The sequence below is a fragment of the Coffea arabica genome, chromosome 4c (genome assembly GCF_036785885.1).
Source record: "Coffea arabica cultivar ET-39 chromosome 4c, Coffea Arabica ET-39 HiFi, whole genome shotgun sequence".
In the NCBI taxonomy this organism is placed as follows: domain Eukaryota; kingdom Viridiplantae; phylum Streptophyta; class Magnoliopsida; order Gentianales; family Rubiaceae; genus Coffea; species Coffea arabica.
Window position 1 is genome coordinate 7496850 of NC_092316.1, and position 18364 is coordinate 7515213.

At 35.6% G+C, this 18364-nt stretch overlaps 1 protein-coding gene across 1 annotated transcript; it reads left to right on the forward strand.

Moving 5' to 3' along the window:
• LOC113738619 (probable ADP-ribosylation factor GTPase-activating protein AGD15) lies at positions 1-6545 on the forward strand. The gene is made up of 9 exons (XM_027265859.2): positions 1-22; positions 918-2727; positions 3135-3193; positions 3450-3540; positions 3837-3891; positions 4486-4576; positions 4684-4879; positions 5652-5829; positions 6148-6545. Coding segments are annotated over exons 2-9 (723 nt in total). The 5' UTR covers positions 1-22; positions 918-2676; the 3' UTR covers positions 6150-6545.
• Positions 6546-18364: the final 11819 nt, after the last annotated feature.

Genomic DNA, 18364 nt, shown 5'->3' on the forward strand with positions numbered 1-18364 from the left:
ATTCAGCAGCTTCTGAATAAAGGTGAGATTTATTCTTCCTTTTTCTTTGTTCTCCTTATATGAATAAAGAATCCCAGAGCAGAGCTCTTGCTGATTCTGTTGTTTTTTTTTTTTTTTTTGTAAAATTTCGGCGTTTTATTTTATTTTTCTCTCTGCATTTTGGATAAAGTTTGGATTTTTTTTTTTGGGGGTTAGTGTTTTGTTTTTCGGTTTAGAGAAAGCTCAGTATAGAGCTTGGTGAATTTAATTTTTTCCCTAATATTTTCATCTCTTTTATTGTTTTCTGTATATTTTAGATGAAGTTTGGATCTGTTCAACATATTTTTTGTGGGTTCTTTTCCCCCTCTCTGAAAGTTTTCTTATTTGGTCCTGAATTTACATCTTCGTGTAGCAATTGAGTATCATTTTCCTTCTTTCACCTTGTTTTTGTGAACTCTTAGGAGTAAAGCAACAGTACCAGAGTCTTTTTTCCAACTAAGGGAAGATTCGATTTTGATTTGGCTATTGGATGATTTAGTGGATAATGCAAAGGTTCTCAAGTCAAACTTAAGAAAAGGTGACAAAAATTGTTGCCTAATTGTCAAATTTTCAACACATGAATTAGAAGTGTACTCAGAGCCTCTATTTGATGGTGCTCCACTGATTGAGGGGCACAAAAAACTGGCAGGATAATGTAGCTTTTTACTAGCATTTTGGAAGGATGCATCATATTTTGGTCATCAAAGACTAGACTGAACAAAGCGAAGTCTTGTTTCTTATAGGTGATTTATAGGGTGTTAAATCTGTTTTTGTTGGTTGATTTGCATTCTTGCTTAAACTTTAGCTTGTCATTCCTAGTGATGCCTTCTCTATTCTGATTCTTCTACATCTTCCTATTCTTCTTATATTGCATTTAAAAGTTTCCTGTATTGTTGCAGGAAGTATCAGTACTGGGGATTGTATGCAATGCGGTTGGATTTAGAACTAACGGCAGCTACCACCTTTTCTGTTTGAACGCTGAGAACTTGGTTTAATTCCTTATATTCAGTTTTATTGAATATTCCCTCCCTGTAGTCCTCCTCCTCTTCCCAAGTGCATCAATTTCCACGATGAACTGGACAGAAGAATTACACAAACTCAACATAGTGTTCTACAGGCTTAAACTGAATTTGTGATTAACTTTGAAAATTTGGCAGACAGAAACTTTTCTTCATGTGATAATTGATCAGCATATTTTGGTGCCAGATGATGGAAATGCCCTGTTGGCTCGCTGACTCTTAGTTCTTTCCGTCCATTTTTTTCTATTTGGCATACCACAAATTATAACTGAACTAGAATAGAGATTTTTTGTCAGGGAAAGTATATGTAACCGAATGAGCCTAAAGGTCTTGTTTATGCTATATCCATAGCTGTTTTGCATGGTTGTGCTTGCTAATGAGGGAATTTTACTAATTGGTTTTAAGCAATAGCTGGAAGAGTAGATGCTTTTCAGCATTGAACCTGGGGATATTTTCTACCATCAGTTCGATCCGTTGATTTGTAACAATCTGGGAAGGAAGGCTGCTTCCATGTGACAAAGCTATTTGGTTCAGTATCTTTGTTCGAGTACAAAGAACAACAGCAGATGTTAAAGATAAGCTCAGGCAGTGAGGCTCGTCCAGAAACTTCATTCGATAAAGTGACGATGACAAAAAAAGAAGTGAGGCTCGTCCAGGAACTTCATCCGATGCTTCGGAACATAATTGAAGTTAATTTTTGTTAAAGAAGAAAAAGGAAAAGAAAATCTGACAAGTCAAAAGTTTTTTGACGTGGATTAGCTCGATCTTAAGTGTGAGTCTTGCTTCAGGTCATTTAGGTTTAGTATTTAATTAACTAGATGATTAAGGTAAGATGATGACTCCATCTGCCAAGATTTTGTTCATGCGAGTTCTTCTAGCAACAAATCCTCAATAGTTTAAGAACTACACATCACATCTTAATAACTAAATTTTGTTTTCCAAGAGTCTGCTCCACCAGATTAATTCCGTTTTGGAGGATACTGAACTTCACCAGCACTAATCTTGATCGAATTTTAGCCAACTCCAAAAAGTTAAAACCACTGATCAGAAGCATTAAGGGAATACTACAACTACAGAGCATCAGGCCATTACTACAACTACTGAGCTGCAACTACAAACTCAAATACTAAAGAGCATTAGGCCATTAGTTAAATCACTTTCAAGAACATTTTTTCTGAACTCGTCACCATAATAGGGGAAAAGGAGATACATAGGCAACTTCGAGTATTTAATGTTTAGAGAGGGAAAATGTAAAACCCCAAAAAAAAAAGAAAAAGAAAAAAAAAAGAAGAAAAGAGAGAGAGGGAGAAGAACTAAAAGTCCATTTGGCCGTTGGCAGGGTAACCGACTTTCAAGGAGTATTATAACTGTTTTCTCCTTTGAATATGTTGAGCCGCCCAACATACTCGGTTCCCTTCAAGGGCCATCAAAGGTAACGCGCAATTTCACGCACTTTTTTATGAGAAAGAAACTCAGAAGACAGACTGAGAGAGAAATCCTCCTCTCTCTCTCTCTCTCTCCCTCTCTCCCCCCCCCCCCTTCTGAGCAGTAGCCTTTTCCTTTCCTTCTATTTTTGGTTTTATTTCTGGTAGTGATAATTCACCAAAAAAAGAAAAATAAAGAACCAGCAGCAATAGATATGAATGAGAAGGCTGGAGTTTCGAAAGAACTCAATGCTAAACATGCCAAGGTGACACCCTTTCCGTTTTGGTTCATTTTCTATGTCATTTTATCTGCATTGATCAAGCTGAGACCTCTTTGCACGGGGGTTTAATCTTTTTCTTTTCTTGATTTTGGATGTAATATTGTGGCCAAGGAGAACTAAAACAGATGGTAAACGAGTATATTTCCTACTAAGAAGGATTCACAAAAAGTTAGCTATAATAATAGCTTGCTGCTTTTCCAAAGGTTGATCGCCTCTGTGTTCTCACCATTTCTTTTTTTAACAGATATTTTCTAATTGGTAAAATGGTGAGGACAGAGGTTTTATCAACTTAAAAAAGTGGCCAGCTGCTACTTATGCAACTTTTTATCCACTGTTGAAGAAATGATTTTCAGGAAGTTATATTTATTGATGCATGAATGCAATGTTTGCAGATATTGGAGGGCCTCCTAAAGCTGCCAGAGAATCGGGAGTGCGCAGATTGTCGGAGCAAGTATGGATTCAGGAACTAATGTTAGATGCGTTGCATGATATATACTTGCTGTGTACTATATTGATAAGTCTAAGAAGCAATTAATGCATATTTTTTGTTGTTGTATGTATCATTTACCTTCTTGAAGCAATGTTTAACGGTTTTTTGTGCTTGTGGATTCTGTGTTCTTAGTTTAGTTTAAGCTGTGCTGTCTTAACTAAGTCTCATGTAGATTGAGTCCACAAAGTTCTTAGTGAAGCGATTTGTGTGGTTGCAGGGCACCACGATGGGCAAGCGTCAACCTCGGGATATTCATATGTATGCAATGTTCAGGAATTCATCGGAGTCTTGGAGTACATATATCAAAGGTTACATTTTTGTTATTTGTATATTCAATTTACAATGCATGAAGTAAGAGTCACTTTAGAAGGTTCATGCACTGTCAATTTGTGAGATTCATGCAACAGCTCAAGACATTAGTAAAACTCAGAAACTTGTAGTCATTCGTCTGTTTGTCTAGTCAGCAGAACATGAAGTTGTAGTAAAACTCACCTGTGTTGCTTTATGGTGTGCATCATCCTTTGTGATATCCACCTTTGTGCTAACTATCTCCTCAGTCCTATCTTTGTTCCCTTACTAAGTGTGTTTTTTTTTTACAAAATAGGTGAGGTCTACAACTTTAGATACGTGGCTACCCGAGCAGGTTGCATTTATGCAATGTATGTCTCTCCATCTTTTACAAATCATTTTGCAAGTTTTGGCACTCTTTCTTCATGTCTTTCCATAAGTTGATAACAGCAGCTTTTATCAATTTGTGTTATTTAAGCTGTGTAATCTGTTTTGTTCTTAGTGCTTCACATCTTATATGCATTAAAGCATCTAAAAGAACTTTTGATTGATTGCAGATTTCTGTTTGAGCTAGATATTTTTGATCCATTATCAAATAATAATTTTTCCATATATTAGCGTATGTTTACAAAGATTTCTGGTGAAATTTTGGGGCCTCAATCCTGTCTGTTCAAGTGCGCATTGGATTGTAAGTCTAGAAGCAAGGAAAGAAGAAACAGCCCCTTTTTTCACTGTTAGCTCAAATAGAGGACTGGCACCATGGACTTGGCTATTCATCTTCTCCATGCCTTCTAACCGTCTCCATGAAAAGGAGTGGAACTGGTGTCAATAATTCGATTTTGTCATTTTTCACAAGTATATGCTGTTGTGATTTTGATGTTTCCATGGATAAATTGCAGTTTCTTTGAAGTTGTAATTGCTTTATAGGCTTACTAATTGCTCTATAATCATGACTTTCTGTCTAGCTATGGGCAACCAAAAAGCTAACAGTTATTGGGAGGCAGAGTTGCCACTTAACGTTGATAGAAGCAATATGGAAAAGTTTATCCGTGCCAAGTAACTTCTCTTCTGAACCTCTTCTGCGGTTTTAGAAACAAACTTGCTCTTCTTTTTTTGGCTCCCAATCTCCATGCTGTTTGCAGCTAATCCACTGTAGTATTTAGATATCAAGAAAAAAAGTGGAGTTCGCCGAAAGCAACTCAACCAATTCATGCAGTAGGTGAAAAGAGCATGATCACGGATAAATCCGCGGCGGGCACTAGAAATGGCATTCCAAGGAAAGCTAGAAAATATTCGCTGGAGGAAGAAATGTTCAGCAAGCATATGTCACAAATTGGTCTTGCTGCAAGGCCTCGTACGGTAATACCAAGTTTTTTAATTTGTATCCCGCATTCTATGGAATTTCTTCAACTTTTAGAGTAATTTGTGTTGGCCAAAAATGTTTAATCCACACAAACCACACCATAAATGAGTTTTCAACTTGGGGTGGAGTTGCACCCCACTAAAGCATCAATTGGCTTTCACTGCTCGCTTCATGCTATGGGGAAAAAGCATTGAACAGAAACAAGACAAGAACAATGGAATAGAGCTATATAAGAAACTTGTGCTGCTAGGACCGGAAAACTGAAGATTTAATGGGCAACTAGAACTGAAAGAAGTCATAGCTTCTTAAGGGATCGAGACAGGTGCAGATTAGCCACAGGATGACCGTAAGCAAAAGCTAAAAAGCAGGGGTTGTGAGTTGAATTGGCTAAAAAGATGAAAACCAATTGATTAATGGAAATGGTACTCCGTAAACACTTAAGAGTTTAAAAGCAGCAACTTGAACTTGATTATAGCATTTTAATAAAGCCTAATAATTCTAGAACTTTTTTTTTTATAAATATTTGGCTGTCATTACTACTACCATCAGCCATTAGTGCTGCTAACTGAGAATAATTCAATTGTTAAGGCGCTGTATATCAAATTACATTCGGTAGGTTTTCCATATAATGCAGATTGCTTAATTTAGATTCCAATTCTGTTAATCTGATTAGTTTTTTGTTTTTTCCTGCTTCGTAGTTTCAATTTTCATGTAATCTATTTGGAGGTTTTGACGTCAGAATCTCATACATTGTTTATTTATGAACAGGGTTCTTTGGACATTGCAGAACTCATGGTTTCACCTACCACAGACGGGCTTGTTAATGAAAACACTGCTTCTGTAAATAATGTTGGTACTGAACAAGATCTCTTTGGTTTGCTCTATGTCTCAGATGTGAAACAGAATCGCACACTTGTGCCTCCCTCTCGCTGGGCTACTTTTGAGTGTAAGATCAGCATCTCTGTTCACATAATTCTCAATTTCTAGTGAGATTTCTGTTCATTTGCAGTATTATTCAGTTACATCAGCCCATGTTTTTTTTTACAATTTTGTAGCGGGGAGGTTTTAAACAGCAGCATATATTGGGATTAAATTGCAAATTACGTATTATATTGATGGCTGTCGCTCTATGATCCTTTGACCTGATTAGTCAGCAGACAACTGTTATCCTTCCAAACGTCACCTTTAAAGCTCCATGTAGAGTTTAGAAGTTTGATGTTATTCTTCCACTGCCTTTGAATTCTGAATTAAGTCCCAATTGCAGGAGCCAATTGCTGCGGTAGAGAAGAAGCAATAGGTTCAAGTGAACTACTTATTGATTGGGGTGGACTTTGTTGCTATGAAACAGACATGGGAAGAGTGACCTCATCAAGGCGGTGTGCCCATTTGACATGATTATTGTGGCCTTTGTTGTGAGGTTACAGAAGAACACCATTATGACACTGCAGAGTTGACATTTTTGTTTTTGCCTATCATGTTTTATAGGCAAAAAAAAAAAAAAAAAAACTTAACCTAGTTGTTTCTATTAGGATCTATGTGCATATATTTTTTCCCTTTTGTTTAAGCTCCCTAATATGTTTTACTCCAGTTTTGTAATCCGCATTATCCAAAAAGAATCAAGAATGTTGTTTCATGCTGTAGGAGAAGCAATGCAATAAGTTTGGCGGCACAATTTGCTGTTGATCTGTTGGTTGGAATACATACTGAGAATCCCATGGTAAATATTAAAAAACGAAAAGCGGACAAGCAATCAAAGAAAAAGTACTCTGCCTCCATTTTACTATGCCACCGTTGACAAATAGGAGATGAAAGGAGAAAAATAAAAGAGGAATGGAGGAACAGTCAAAGCAGAAAGTTAAATAGAGGAGGGACCATAAACTGGCATGCATGTGTGTTGAAACTCAATTGAGTAGTCATGATGAACTAATGGAAGTCTCATCCCAGGACGATGGCTTATGGTTAATTTATATCAGGCGAAATTATTCAGGTCCCTCAAAAACATGAATGGAAAAGTAATAACATTTACAAAAACAAGCCAAATATATCTGTTCAGAATCTAGTTGTTTGTTTCTGTTTACCGCCTGCATCTTAGTTATCACACATGATATCTTCCTTCCATAGAGTAGATGAACTTTTGAGAAACTGAGAATAATAGTGCCCCATATCAAAGAAAAACGTTATTCTTGATTTCTTTTGATGCCTCAGAAACTATCCTTTCCTAGTTTCTGACTTCCTAATGGCTAATGGTAAATAATCTTTCAGACATAAATCAACTGTTTCTTCAGACCTCGTTAACTCTTTCATTTTCTGAAACATTCTATGCATGGTTTTGCTGCCATTAGTATCTTTGATCTGGAACTACATTTACAGCAATTAGCAATATGTCTGGTGATACATGACGATCAATCAGTTCTATCATCCAATTTATTTTAGCTTTTTCCTCTATTTGATCGCACAGGTATCGAGTTACACGCTGGGTTTCCTCCTCCACTTCTTGCTAATGAGATCCTCATCCTGTTAGCTTGCCATCGTATATCTAGAGTCAATAGTTTTGCGCTTGAAACTTACATGTAAACATGTTTAACTGGATAGGGGTATTATTTAAAATATTATTTGGAATAATTACTGTAGCACTTTTCGTGATGTGATGTTTGTGAGATAAAAAGATGATTGAAAATATAAAAAGGTGGGTTGAAAAATGTGTTTATGATACAAGTGAAATAGTATTTGAGATAATAGTGCTATCCAAACACTCTGAATACTTTCCTATACCTCAGTTTCCTCCTATTTTTCTTCATGCTGCATGGGAAATGTTGCTTTGGTTGTTCGTCTCCTTCTACGGGTTTCTCCTATGATTTGGTTGTTTTTTCCGCTGATCGGTGTGAACAAATAGAAAAAGCATCCCTAATGTGTAAAATAGACGCGGTAACGCATATTCTACTCTAGTATAGTGCAGAGAAATTATCATGAACATGTTTGATTGTAGCCTCACCAGTCACCTCCATTTTCTGGTAATTTAGACTTCATTACATGTAAATTCAAACATCCTGATTTGTTTTCCAAACTGTTAGATTAATAACCAATTGTGTCTCTATCAGAATTGATACTCTAAAGATCCAACACTAAGTCACAATTATTTAATTATGCTGTTGCAGCAGCAGGTTGATAACTCAATTCAGCACTTAAATTTCATGAATTAAGATTTTAACATATTCAGGCCGTTTGATAACCAAAAATTAAACATCTGAATTAATTAAGTGGCACTGAATTTTCTAGGCAAAACTTGTTCACAAAATTAAGTGATAAACTATTCGCTTATCATTGAATGTGATATGCACTCAAATGTATTAGATTTAATACTTAATAATTTAATGGATTCAAATTTTAAATTTTAATTTTCAGATTTTAGTTTTATCAAACGCACCGTTAACGTCATTGGTTTGTCTTCACCCCTTGCTTTACGATCACGATGAACTTGTACTAGAGGTCAGGACACATACAACTTGAACGTTGTTAAATCTGTCAAATTCTTATCTTTTACAACTTTTTGAGTCTTCGAAAAGACTTTGGATTAACTATTGGAGGTCTTTTTTAAATACTTCTTCCTGACTTCATAGTCAAAATCTTAATTTTTTTAAAGAAAAAATCTAATTTCATAATACTAAAAGCAGAGTGGGAAAGATGGGGGTTGCAGAGAAATTACTGCTAGTGCATTAGAGTGATTATCGAAAGTTTGAGAGGCAAAAAAAAAAAAAAAAAAAAAAAGGCCCGAGCGACAGCGCCCCTTTTAGTTTCTGTTTCTACTGCTTTAAGTCTGAAGTAAATTTTTATTTTTTCTGTATTCCTCAAATGTATGAGAAGGGGGGAAGGGGGCAGATAGGGAGGAAAAAGGTAAAGATAAAAGGGAAAAGATTGAAGTCGACAGAAGACACAAGTTCGTTAGAGACAACCAAGTCATTAATATCGATATGATGCAAGATGGATTTTAGCTGAGTTGAATTGGTCCATTTCACGCTCCTTTTTCTTTTTCCTAGCTAGACCGGAAGCTGCAATTTTGACAAGTGAAAAGGATTAATTCTTGCGTCCTTGTTTGGACTTTTGAGGGATGCTCCACAGTTTCCGTCCTCTCTCTTTCTTTTTTTTTTTCTTTTTTTTTTAAACAAAAAATTGGACTTTTATTGATGTAGATTTGTAAGCTTACACAAAGCAGCAAGAAGATACAGGTATATATACAATTCCATAAACATACTAAATCTATACACAAGACAGTTTCTATTTTACTTACAGACGCGTTAAGTTGAAATAAGTTTTAATCTAATTGAATTGAACTTGACTTCAGCATATTAGACTCGAACACGATCAAGTTCTTGATGTAAAACTCAAACAATCAAGTTCAAATACGAAAGATAATTATATATAAATTTAAACAATAAGCTAGATAAATATATATATATATATATACATCATTAGGCCTGACAAGTGACAAGCCATCCAATCAAAGCATCTTTGCTTGACTCACATCAAGTTCAATCATATCAAATTCAAGTCGAGTGTTTGCGAGCTGACTTGACTCATTTGCATCTCTAACCTTTAGTACGATGTGCGGACGTAGATGTGTGGCTAGTAATAGCGTACAAGCTGAGGAATTCAAACCCCATCCCCCTCCCCTGGCCCCCCCCAAAAAAAAAAAATTCCTCTACCACTGTGATCATACAATTCTAGTGAAATCTCAATTAATGTTATAGGATAATTGAACCTTGATGATAGTTTTACTCTTCTACGTGAAAAGCAGAATTTGAGAGTCCATCCTGTTTCACCACCCAAGCAAAATGAAATTCCCCGTCTTGGTATCTTAGCTCAAGCATACGAAATTCATATACCACTCTTTTGTCATACCATGCATGAAGTTGGCTGGACTTAATCAGTTTGATTGATGCAACTATTCTGCATCTGTTATATTAATCCAATCTTATAACCCGAAAAACGAGCTTATTAGAAGAAAGTTACTCTGTCTGAATCAATGCACAACCTGGTACACCTTCCTTGAGTAATTAAGCAATACAATAGATGCGTGTAAAATAGAGAATCATTAGTGGATGACTGACTTAACATATATTAAGATACTTTCATACACACAATTTTCAAGACTCCCAAGGCCCAACCAATCTTTTTCATTGACTCAATTTTTAATATGATGATATGCCTGTAGGCAAACTTTCCCTAGTGCAAGGGCCACATAATTAAGATGTTGAATGTGTAAATCACTTGCAAAAAGACATGGTCAATACTTACTACTTATCTAGAAGCTGCATTGTTTAAATTTAAACCAATTTCTTTATCAGTGGGTGTTTATTGAATTGAACCAAACCAGATCAGAGCTTTACAAAAAAAAAAAAAAAAAAAAGGGAATTGGGAGCAAGAGTTATATATGTTGGTTGAAGAGTCTCAGACAATTTAGTTGAAGGATTGCTCCTGATGTCCCGGGCGTCAGTGAAGGTTGCGTTGCCATGTGCTTGAGGATCCAAATAATTGGGGTGGTTTAGTAGTTTGAAAGATGAATACAAAACTATCTCATTCAGCTTAATAAATAAAAGATGAAAAGAAAACTATATATCTTAGTACATCCACTAGTGTAGAATAAACATGCTATCCTTCTCTCTTACTTCATTTGCCTTCAAGAAAAGGGCAAATTGTTGAAACTCCTAAAAAGACTCTACTCATTTTCAAATCTTGTTTTTGAATGCTTCGACACAAGAAATTTCTATCCCTGAGACAGGTGACAATGGAATTCGACGTAGAACGAATTTGTTCAACTTTCCAAATGTTTCAAGTAATTCTTCATAGTTCATAACTGGCTACAGGTTAGGAGGAGGAAAGGGAGCATTTAAAAAAGAACAAAAGACAAGAATTTGAGGGGAGAAACAAGAAACTGTTTAATGGAGATGCAAATGGAGCTTGAAAAGGGGGCATGCATCACTATATTATAACAGCACTTTATGCAGCAAAAATATGTATGATATGCTGTACCTTTCTAGTGGCCAAGTGTACTTGATGGGGTTTTCAATCTTGATGAACGTTAAAGCTAATTTGATGCAATAGGTGCAATAAAATAGTTTGATTCTTGGCGTCATCGATCATGTTCAGTTCAACCTCCTAAAGGTCATTACCAAGTTTACAAAGAATAAACTAAAATAATTGCCCTTTGGTGGGAAGTTTCCTTGTTATTGACAGGATTAAATTCTTTTTTATTTGTATTGCTATCCTTACTTGCGCGTCAACCACATGCCGTGTTCCCTAAAGACAATTAAATTATTAAGAATCAGTCTCTCAACTAACACACTGAAACATCCACCACCAATGTGAAAATGTACATGAAACATATTTGATTGCAAACACACTGATTTACACCTTATTTACACGCACACTGATTTTGATTTGATTGCATCATCGTCCATATATTTTTCAATTATCTTTTTATCTCACATATATCATATCAAAAAGTGTTAAAGTATTTTTTTTTTCCAAAAAAATTATCCCGAATAATCTCATGTCCAAACACTTATCTCATTTGCAAAAGATGCTATGAGCTGTAGAAGGAAATGATCACTGAATTTAACTCTACCAAGACTCGTTGGCTCTTGTAATCTTGAAGTTTCTTTGCAAAGGGATCATGGTTAGGATCACATTCTAGAGCCTGGCATTCATTTTCACTGATTAAGCTATTCAAAGATGAGGGATCCCAATAATTGAATGAACACAATGATTAGTTCTTAGAAAGCACTAAGATGGGGGTAAAATAGCCAGATTTGTCTTTGTGATGAAAAATAATCCAACAAGCAGAAGTAAGCTTTTCACATGTCAAGTTTAGAGTCTTGTTTTGGAGTATAAAGTACCATAAGAAGCTTAGTTATATCAAGGGAAAAAATTAGAAAGGATGTCTTTTTTTTTTTTCCATCTTAGTCAGCATTACTAATAATTCCATTGTAGTTTCTATATATACTGTCCAGGAGCTATAGAACAAGTAATCAAATCTTAGTTCAAAACTTTCGAATTAAATTCGGTGCTATGTTTATTGTCAGTTATCACAACCTGTTTAATTAAATTTAAATCTTGGATTTGGTTGTTTGCCAGGAAACATACATAAGAGAAGAGAATGCATTGAACGTAGGAAAAGATAACGAAATTGTAATCCTCACGAGTCAAAATACGGAAACCATATGACTTCAACGTCCGAGGACAATGTCCACACTAGAAATTCAACTGAACTTTCCGCTGCCATATTCTTCAGAAACCAATTAGACAAAAGCTGGATCTGTCAGAGATTACATATAAAATTCTTGTTTTAAATTCTATTGTGTACATCGAAGTTGAACATTCCATGAGAAAATGTTATTTACTTGAAGTTAACAATAATGTTTTAGCCATGGAGCGTGGTAGATGAACTTTTTGTCAAATTCTTTTGATTTTTTTAAAGGTAGAAGCGTCATCTAATGCATGAGGGAAGGCTCAAATCTTTATGTATGTCGATCGTGTGTGTAAATTTTTATTCATTTATTTATTTTCTTATTTATATTTGTAATCCCTTTCAAAGATTTATAAATTGATGCATCTAGTTTCATGCACTCAAATACAGGCACGTAGTAAAGGGACTAAATCCCACCTGTCCATCCTAATAATTGTACCAGCATCATACTAACATTGAATTGTTTCATCATAGTTTCTGATCACTTAATGCTAGTCAACTGCTAAATCTAAGCTAAGCCCTCCACTTCGATTCTATAGCTAAGCTGGAGGAAGTGTCAAGAAAATGAGCTGTTGAAACCTTAGCTTGGCATCCAAGGGTGTCCCCCAGCCATAGATTGCATGGCTGCGTTGCAAATGGAATTTCATGCTTTGTTATCTTCTAAGCAAAGCAATACATATTGAGCATGCTGCTATCATGTCTCAAAAGTCGGTAGCTTTGACGCAGTCCAAGCCCTTTCATGATGGACCCCTTTTGTTTTCTGTGAGCTTTCCTTGCCATTTCAACATTGACTCTTCCTTAATGTTGAGCATGGACATCAGACAGTGATAGGCAGCGCCGTGGACTAGTGAAGTGGAGCCCTCCACCACCACCCACAACCACCATTTTCTTGTTTTCTGCAACCTACAATTGTATATATATAGTATAGTGGAGGGAGCTTTATAGTTACTAGCTATCATGAAATGGAACTATTGCCTGCCCTCCCCCTAGCTAGTTGTGTTACTGTTACGTGACATTGTATTGTCTCTATGTATAGGAGATTTCAGGTTCACCCTTTTAGCCCAACGTCAAAAGGAATAATTCATGGATATCCCAAACACTAGAAACTTTCCTAGTTGGTGCTTGTTTTTACTGTTTGAGAATGATTAAGTGCATGGAATTTTGTTGCTTTACTCCTTCAAAATTGTCCATTTAAAACAGTGATAATTCTAGACTATGAATGCTTATTTGAACCTAAAAAAAGAAGAAGAAGAAGTAGAGATATCAATAACAGCAGATTCGTTAATGACAACATTAATTATGCTGAATCTTTTATCACAATATTGTATTGCCTCCTATTTTTCGAGTGAATTCAAAGACATGATAGGCTTGGAGCCTTGTTAGGTCCAAATAGATTGAATTCAAGATGTGTTTGGCAAGTTTTGAAATGTTTACATGACATTAACGCCTAGCAAATTTTCGTGTCCCACTAGTTTTCTTTTGAATAGAATAAGTTGATCACCCCATTTTTTTTCGAGGGACTAGCTATATAAAAGATTAAAGGGATAAGAGACCTGCAGAATTGGTTGCTTTGTGGTCCATATTCGGTTTATTCAAGCAGAACTCCAAGTATTTGTTAAATATCAACTTAGTCTCTGCCAGAAAGCCACTTGAAGGTTGACATTTATGTATGATCTCGCAACTAACATCAATTTTCTTTACAAAACAATACAAATGACTGATTCTGCAGACCCCTGAAATCTTGGCCTGCAGATAAAGTGTAAAATCCATAAACTGTAGCAGCGGCCAAATGACGCTGCCTCAGTCAATTTAGGCAATTGATTAGATGAAAAGTGGAATGGATGCTTCCAACATCGTGTGGTGTGGGAGCCAAACAAATCCTATTTGCTAAGTTGTCACAATTTTGGGAGCTATCATCATCCATTAAAGTGCATGCACCAAAAGATTAGGCCTTCAAGGAAAAGTTGCACAATGACTACAGCTACGATACTGCCCTTTTAGCTAACTTCACCTTATCAGAAAGCCTGCATTAAAACCATCATTTCCATCCCTATATAATTGCGCTAAGGGAAATAAAATATAGCTCATCGTTTGATATGTTTTTTTTTAATGAAATTTCCTCTCAGCAGACAGAGTTCCATTTGCAATTATAGAACTTAAAAAGAAAAGAAAATCTATGGGTTCATTATGAGTTTGATGAAGAAAGAAATTGAAGAGGAATTTACTCTTTAATACATATCTTTGTCAATCTATTTTTCTTTTTTTTTTCCCTTGTATTTCTTTCGTTGGCAATGCAAGAGTTAATATATCGTGAATTTTTTTGGAAATCATTGTCCTCATATAATTCAAAATTTATTGTACTCAAATCTTTTGGATAAACTAGGTAATACAAGGGAAGGAAGTGTAAGTGAAAGGTATCGGGTTCAGAACCTCCCACTTACACTAACAAAAAAAAAATCTTTTGGACTAGAATATTCTATTATCTATTACCTTTATTAGAAAATTATTTTTTAGTCAATAAACAAAATGGTGTTTTGGGAATATCAAGTATTGATTTTTGGTGTTCGATGCATCTCGTCAAGAAAAGTGTTAGATGTTTCCATGTAAGTTTAATTAATTCCTCAACCATAAGTGTCTTTTCTTGGGGGGAAAAAGCCAACAAATTGTAATGAGGTGAATATGCATGTCTATTTGTGTATCAAAATCCAACTGCAACCCATAATTCAGAAGACCATTAGGATAGCATCTCAACATATTTTAGAGGGGACATTCATTTAATATAGGTTTTCTTCTTTAGCTTTTATTTGGAACAAATAATGGCAGATGCTTGTGATAAGACTTAAAGGAAGTGGTTCACATGAGGCTCATCAGGCTCCATCACACACGTTACTGTTCCTTAATAATAGACAGGTTAGAGAACCGACCACTTTTCTACACTGACCTCAATCTTGATGTTGGCCTTTCGATATAGACGTAGCAGATATTCCAAACCAGTTACCAAACCAGTTATGAAATTAAGGCTACGCTTGGATTGCTTGTTTCCGTCGGAGAATACTGTCGTTTTCCATGATCACATTTCTCTATCACCTTTTTCTCTCACATATATCAAATCGTTACAGTAATTTTTCCATGAAAAATGACGGAAAATGCAATCCAAACACAACCTAAAATGAGGAAGAGCGTTTTCATGCTAAAATATGGCCAAAATTGGGTACACTAGTAATCACTTTCTCCTTTTCCTTTATTAATTGGTGCAAAAAAAATTCAAAGTTTTTCTGTACATTAGCTTTCATTTTTTTCCTTGGGAGAAATTATTACTTCAGTTTAAGTTTCAGTTTTTTTTTTTTTATTCTTTGTCGTTTTAAACTATTAGAGGGAGAACCCTACAACGGAATAATCCATATGCAAGAAAAATTTTTTTTTTTGTTGATAAAGAAACCATATATGAACTTAATTTGTTCAACAAAGGTTGTTTACATATTCATTGAAAGCAAACTATCCTACAACAGTCCAACCCTACTTTGTTCTATAAATATGAAATCTGTGGTAAATTGTTTCCTAAACACTAAATATAGCAAATTTAACCTCATTCTGACCTAGCTAGTAGCTTGGAATTGATTAATTGGAACTATTTGTGAAGAACTCCACAATGATCAATATTGATTTGGAACATCTTCATCTTTTTCTACGGTAATTCGAATGCCTTTCTCCCTCTCCTTCCTTTTGTCCCTTTTCCGCGTCCTCTTCATCTTTTATTTATTTATTTTTTGGTGGGCTCGAGAGAGGACAGCAGAAAATAACAATAGAAAAGAAATTAAAGTATTCAAAAGTGGAGCTTATGAAAGGGAATCCTGGCAAAATGGGCGTAACAATAGTATTTGTCAACATGCAGTTTTCTCAACCTCCAATGACCTTTAAAAGTGAAAGCAGCAAGTTATAATTAATTATGTATATCCCTTATTAAATTCCAATTTTCAATTTGTGTTTGAACGGGTGGTTGAATGGAAGTCTGTATGAAGCTACCTACAGATTGCAGTGTAGAATTATGTTATCTTGTGAATTGTTTTTCTGTGTTCTTGGTGAAGATAAAACAAAAGTTTTGTGGGTTTTTTTTTTTTTCATTTTTCTTCAATCATCTAAGATGATCTTTACCTCTCTGTTTGAGGTGGGAACTTTGCATCAGAAAGTTTTGCTGGCAAGATGGATAGCTTTAGCAGTTGCTGCTACTCTTTTCTCAATCATTGTGTCTGATTTTTTCGTTCGACAATTCGAAGCAAATATCTCCTTTTACATCATTATAGGCATGGAACTGAATTAGAACAAAAGAAATTGAAAAAACAAAAAAAAAAAGGTTTTCTATACATGTCGTTGAAAAGTTATCACAAGTCAAAAGAGACCTTAGTTTAGTTATTAAGATTGAGATTTTAAAAATTAGAACTTTTAGATTTAATTCTGCTCATCTCCCCTCCCCTCCCCCGCGCTTATTAAATCTCACTCCTTCCTCGTTAAAATAAAAAAAAAAAAAAAAAAGATTCCCACGACTTACAAGTACTAAATATCTTGGCTCAAAAGAAGAACTGTTACCCAAGTCAATACCCCAATAATTCAATGGTCAGTCACTTGCGGATTTCTTTCAGGTAGCTATCAGTTCCAGCGCACAATGGATTCTTGCAAGATGAAAGATATATGCATTGACTGACTTTGTAAAATTACGCCTCCATTAGCTCAGCGGATGATGAAGTAAATTACGAGGATTGGATACTGACCAATTCAATATTCATATTTCTGTGCTTAATGGACTGTTAAATTAAAGATCAGAGTAGCCAACTTGCAGGGAAAAGACTAAACTAATACAGCAGTTTATTTAGACTTATACTTCCACTTAATTTGCATATTTTCAAGAGGACATGTTCATTTAGTATTTATTTACTGAACTAATATCAACTCTTGCAAGAACCATGTGGATTTTAACCTAATTACTCTATATGCATGATTACACACACACACATCTGCAGAAAAGCTTTAGTATTTCTTGAGTAATACTTAATTAGTACCAATACATTAATGTTTAGTCAAAAGAATAATTAGCTTCTGATTAATATCACATATTTGACTGTACATAATTGGTATGTACATGCCACTTGATTGATATACCTGATCTTTTTGCCATACATGCATGCATGTACATTGGTTTGGGGTTGAATTAAAAATCTAAAAAGCAGAATATGTGAGACATGGTTGAATGGAGGGTCCAGATTTGAGTAAAGATGGAATTGTGGAATTATTGCTGAGGACATTTTTAATAGTGTTCTGTGCCTGTACATATATAAAAGGCATCATTTGGTTGGTGTTTCTTGAAATGAAAACCTTTACTTTGGTGGCCCTTGAGGGTCTACAGCAACAAAATTGAGCTCTTCTTTGTTTGGTGCTCTCTGAAATCCCTCTACTCCCATTTCTTTTGTGGCTAGGCTGTAAAGATTCAGCAACCAACACCAAAACTTCCCCACAATGGACCTCCTCCTTTCCACTTTCTCCTATTCTTCGACATTGAAGGAAACACAACCCTGGCCGTAAATTGCACATCTTTTTCCTGGTTTCCCAGATTAGTTTCGTCCCATTGTTTTGGTTAATTCTCATGGCATCCCTCTTAATAGAAAGCCTATCCCACAACAAAACCAGTTTCAAAGTTGCAGCAAGAGCCATAGCACTTCTCCTTCTCCCGGCCGGATTAGTCTCAGGGGCTGTTTCTCCATATTCTTATGATTTTATGCTGTCAAGTTTGAGGAAACCATATACCTACTTCAGGAGCTGGTTGTCCTCTACTTTTTATATCTACATCATGATCAATCTCATTGTCATCCTCATAGCAGTTTCCTCCCGTTTCTACCATCCAAAAATGGACAGCAACGGTGACATTGAAGATGGTGGTGATGGTGAGGATTACGATATACATGGTGCTTTCTCGCCTTCTTTGTCACCACCACCAGCTCCTCCTCCAACGCAGATTAACAGCCAAAAGCACAGCCAAGAGACAAAACCAAAGGATATACATGTGGTAGCAGCAGCAGTAACAGCAAAAAAGAAAGGTGGAGGAAATTCCAAGACTACAAAAGTTCCCGTGGAGAATCAACAAGACATTCAAGACAACGTTGATGCATCTCTTCTGAATCTTTTTTCTGATTTTTCAAGTTTGACCGCGGCCAAAGGGATTGAAAAGGCTCCAACAACAAAGGGTTCT

Excerpts from the sequence above, each read along its gene's own strand:
- LOC113738619 (XM_027265859.2), top strand. The coding sequence starts at position 2,677 with ATGAATGAGAAGGCTGGAGTTTCGAAAGAACTCAATGCTAAACATGCC. Across the intron at positions 2,728-3,134 it reads TCAATGCTAAACATGCCAAG|ATATTGGAGGGCCTCCTAAA; the intron begins GTGACACCCTTT and ends CAATGTTTGCAG. Across the intron at positions 3,541-3,836 it reads TTGGAGTACATATATCAAAG|GTGAGGTCTACAACTTTAGA; the intron begins GTTACATTTTTG and ends TTTACAAAATAG.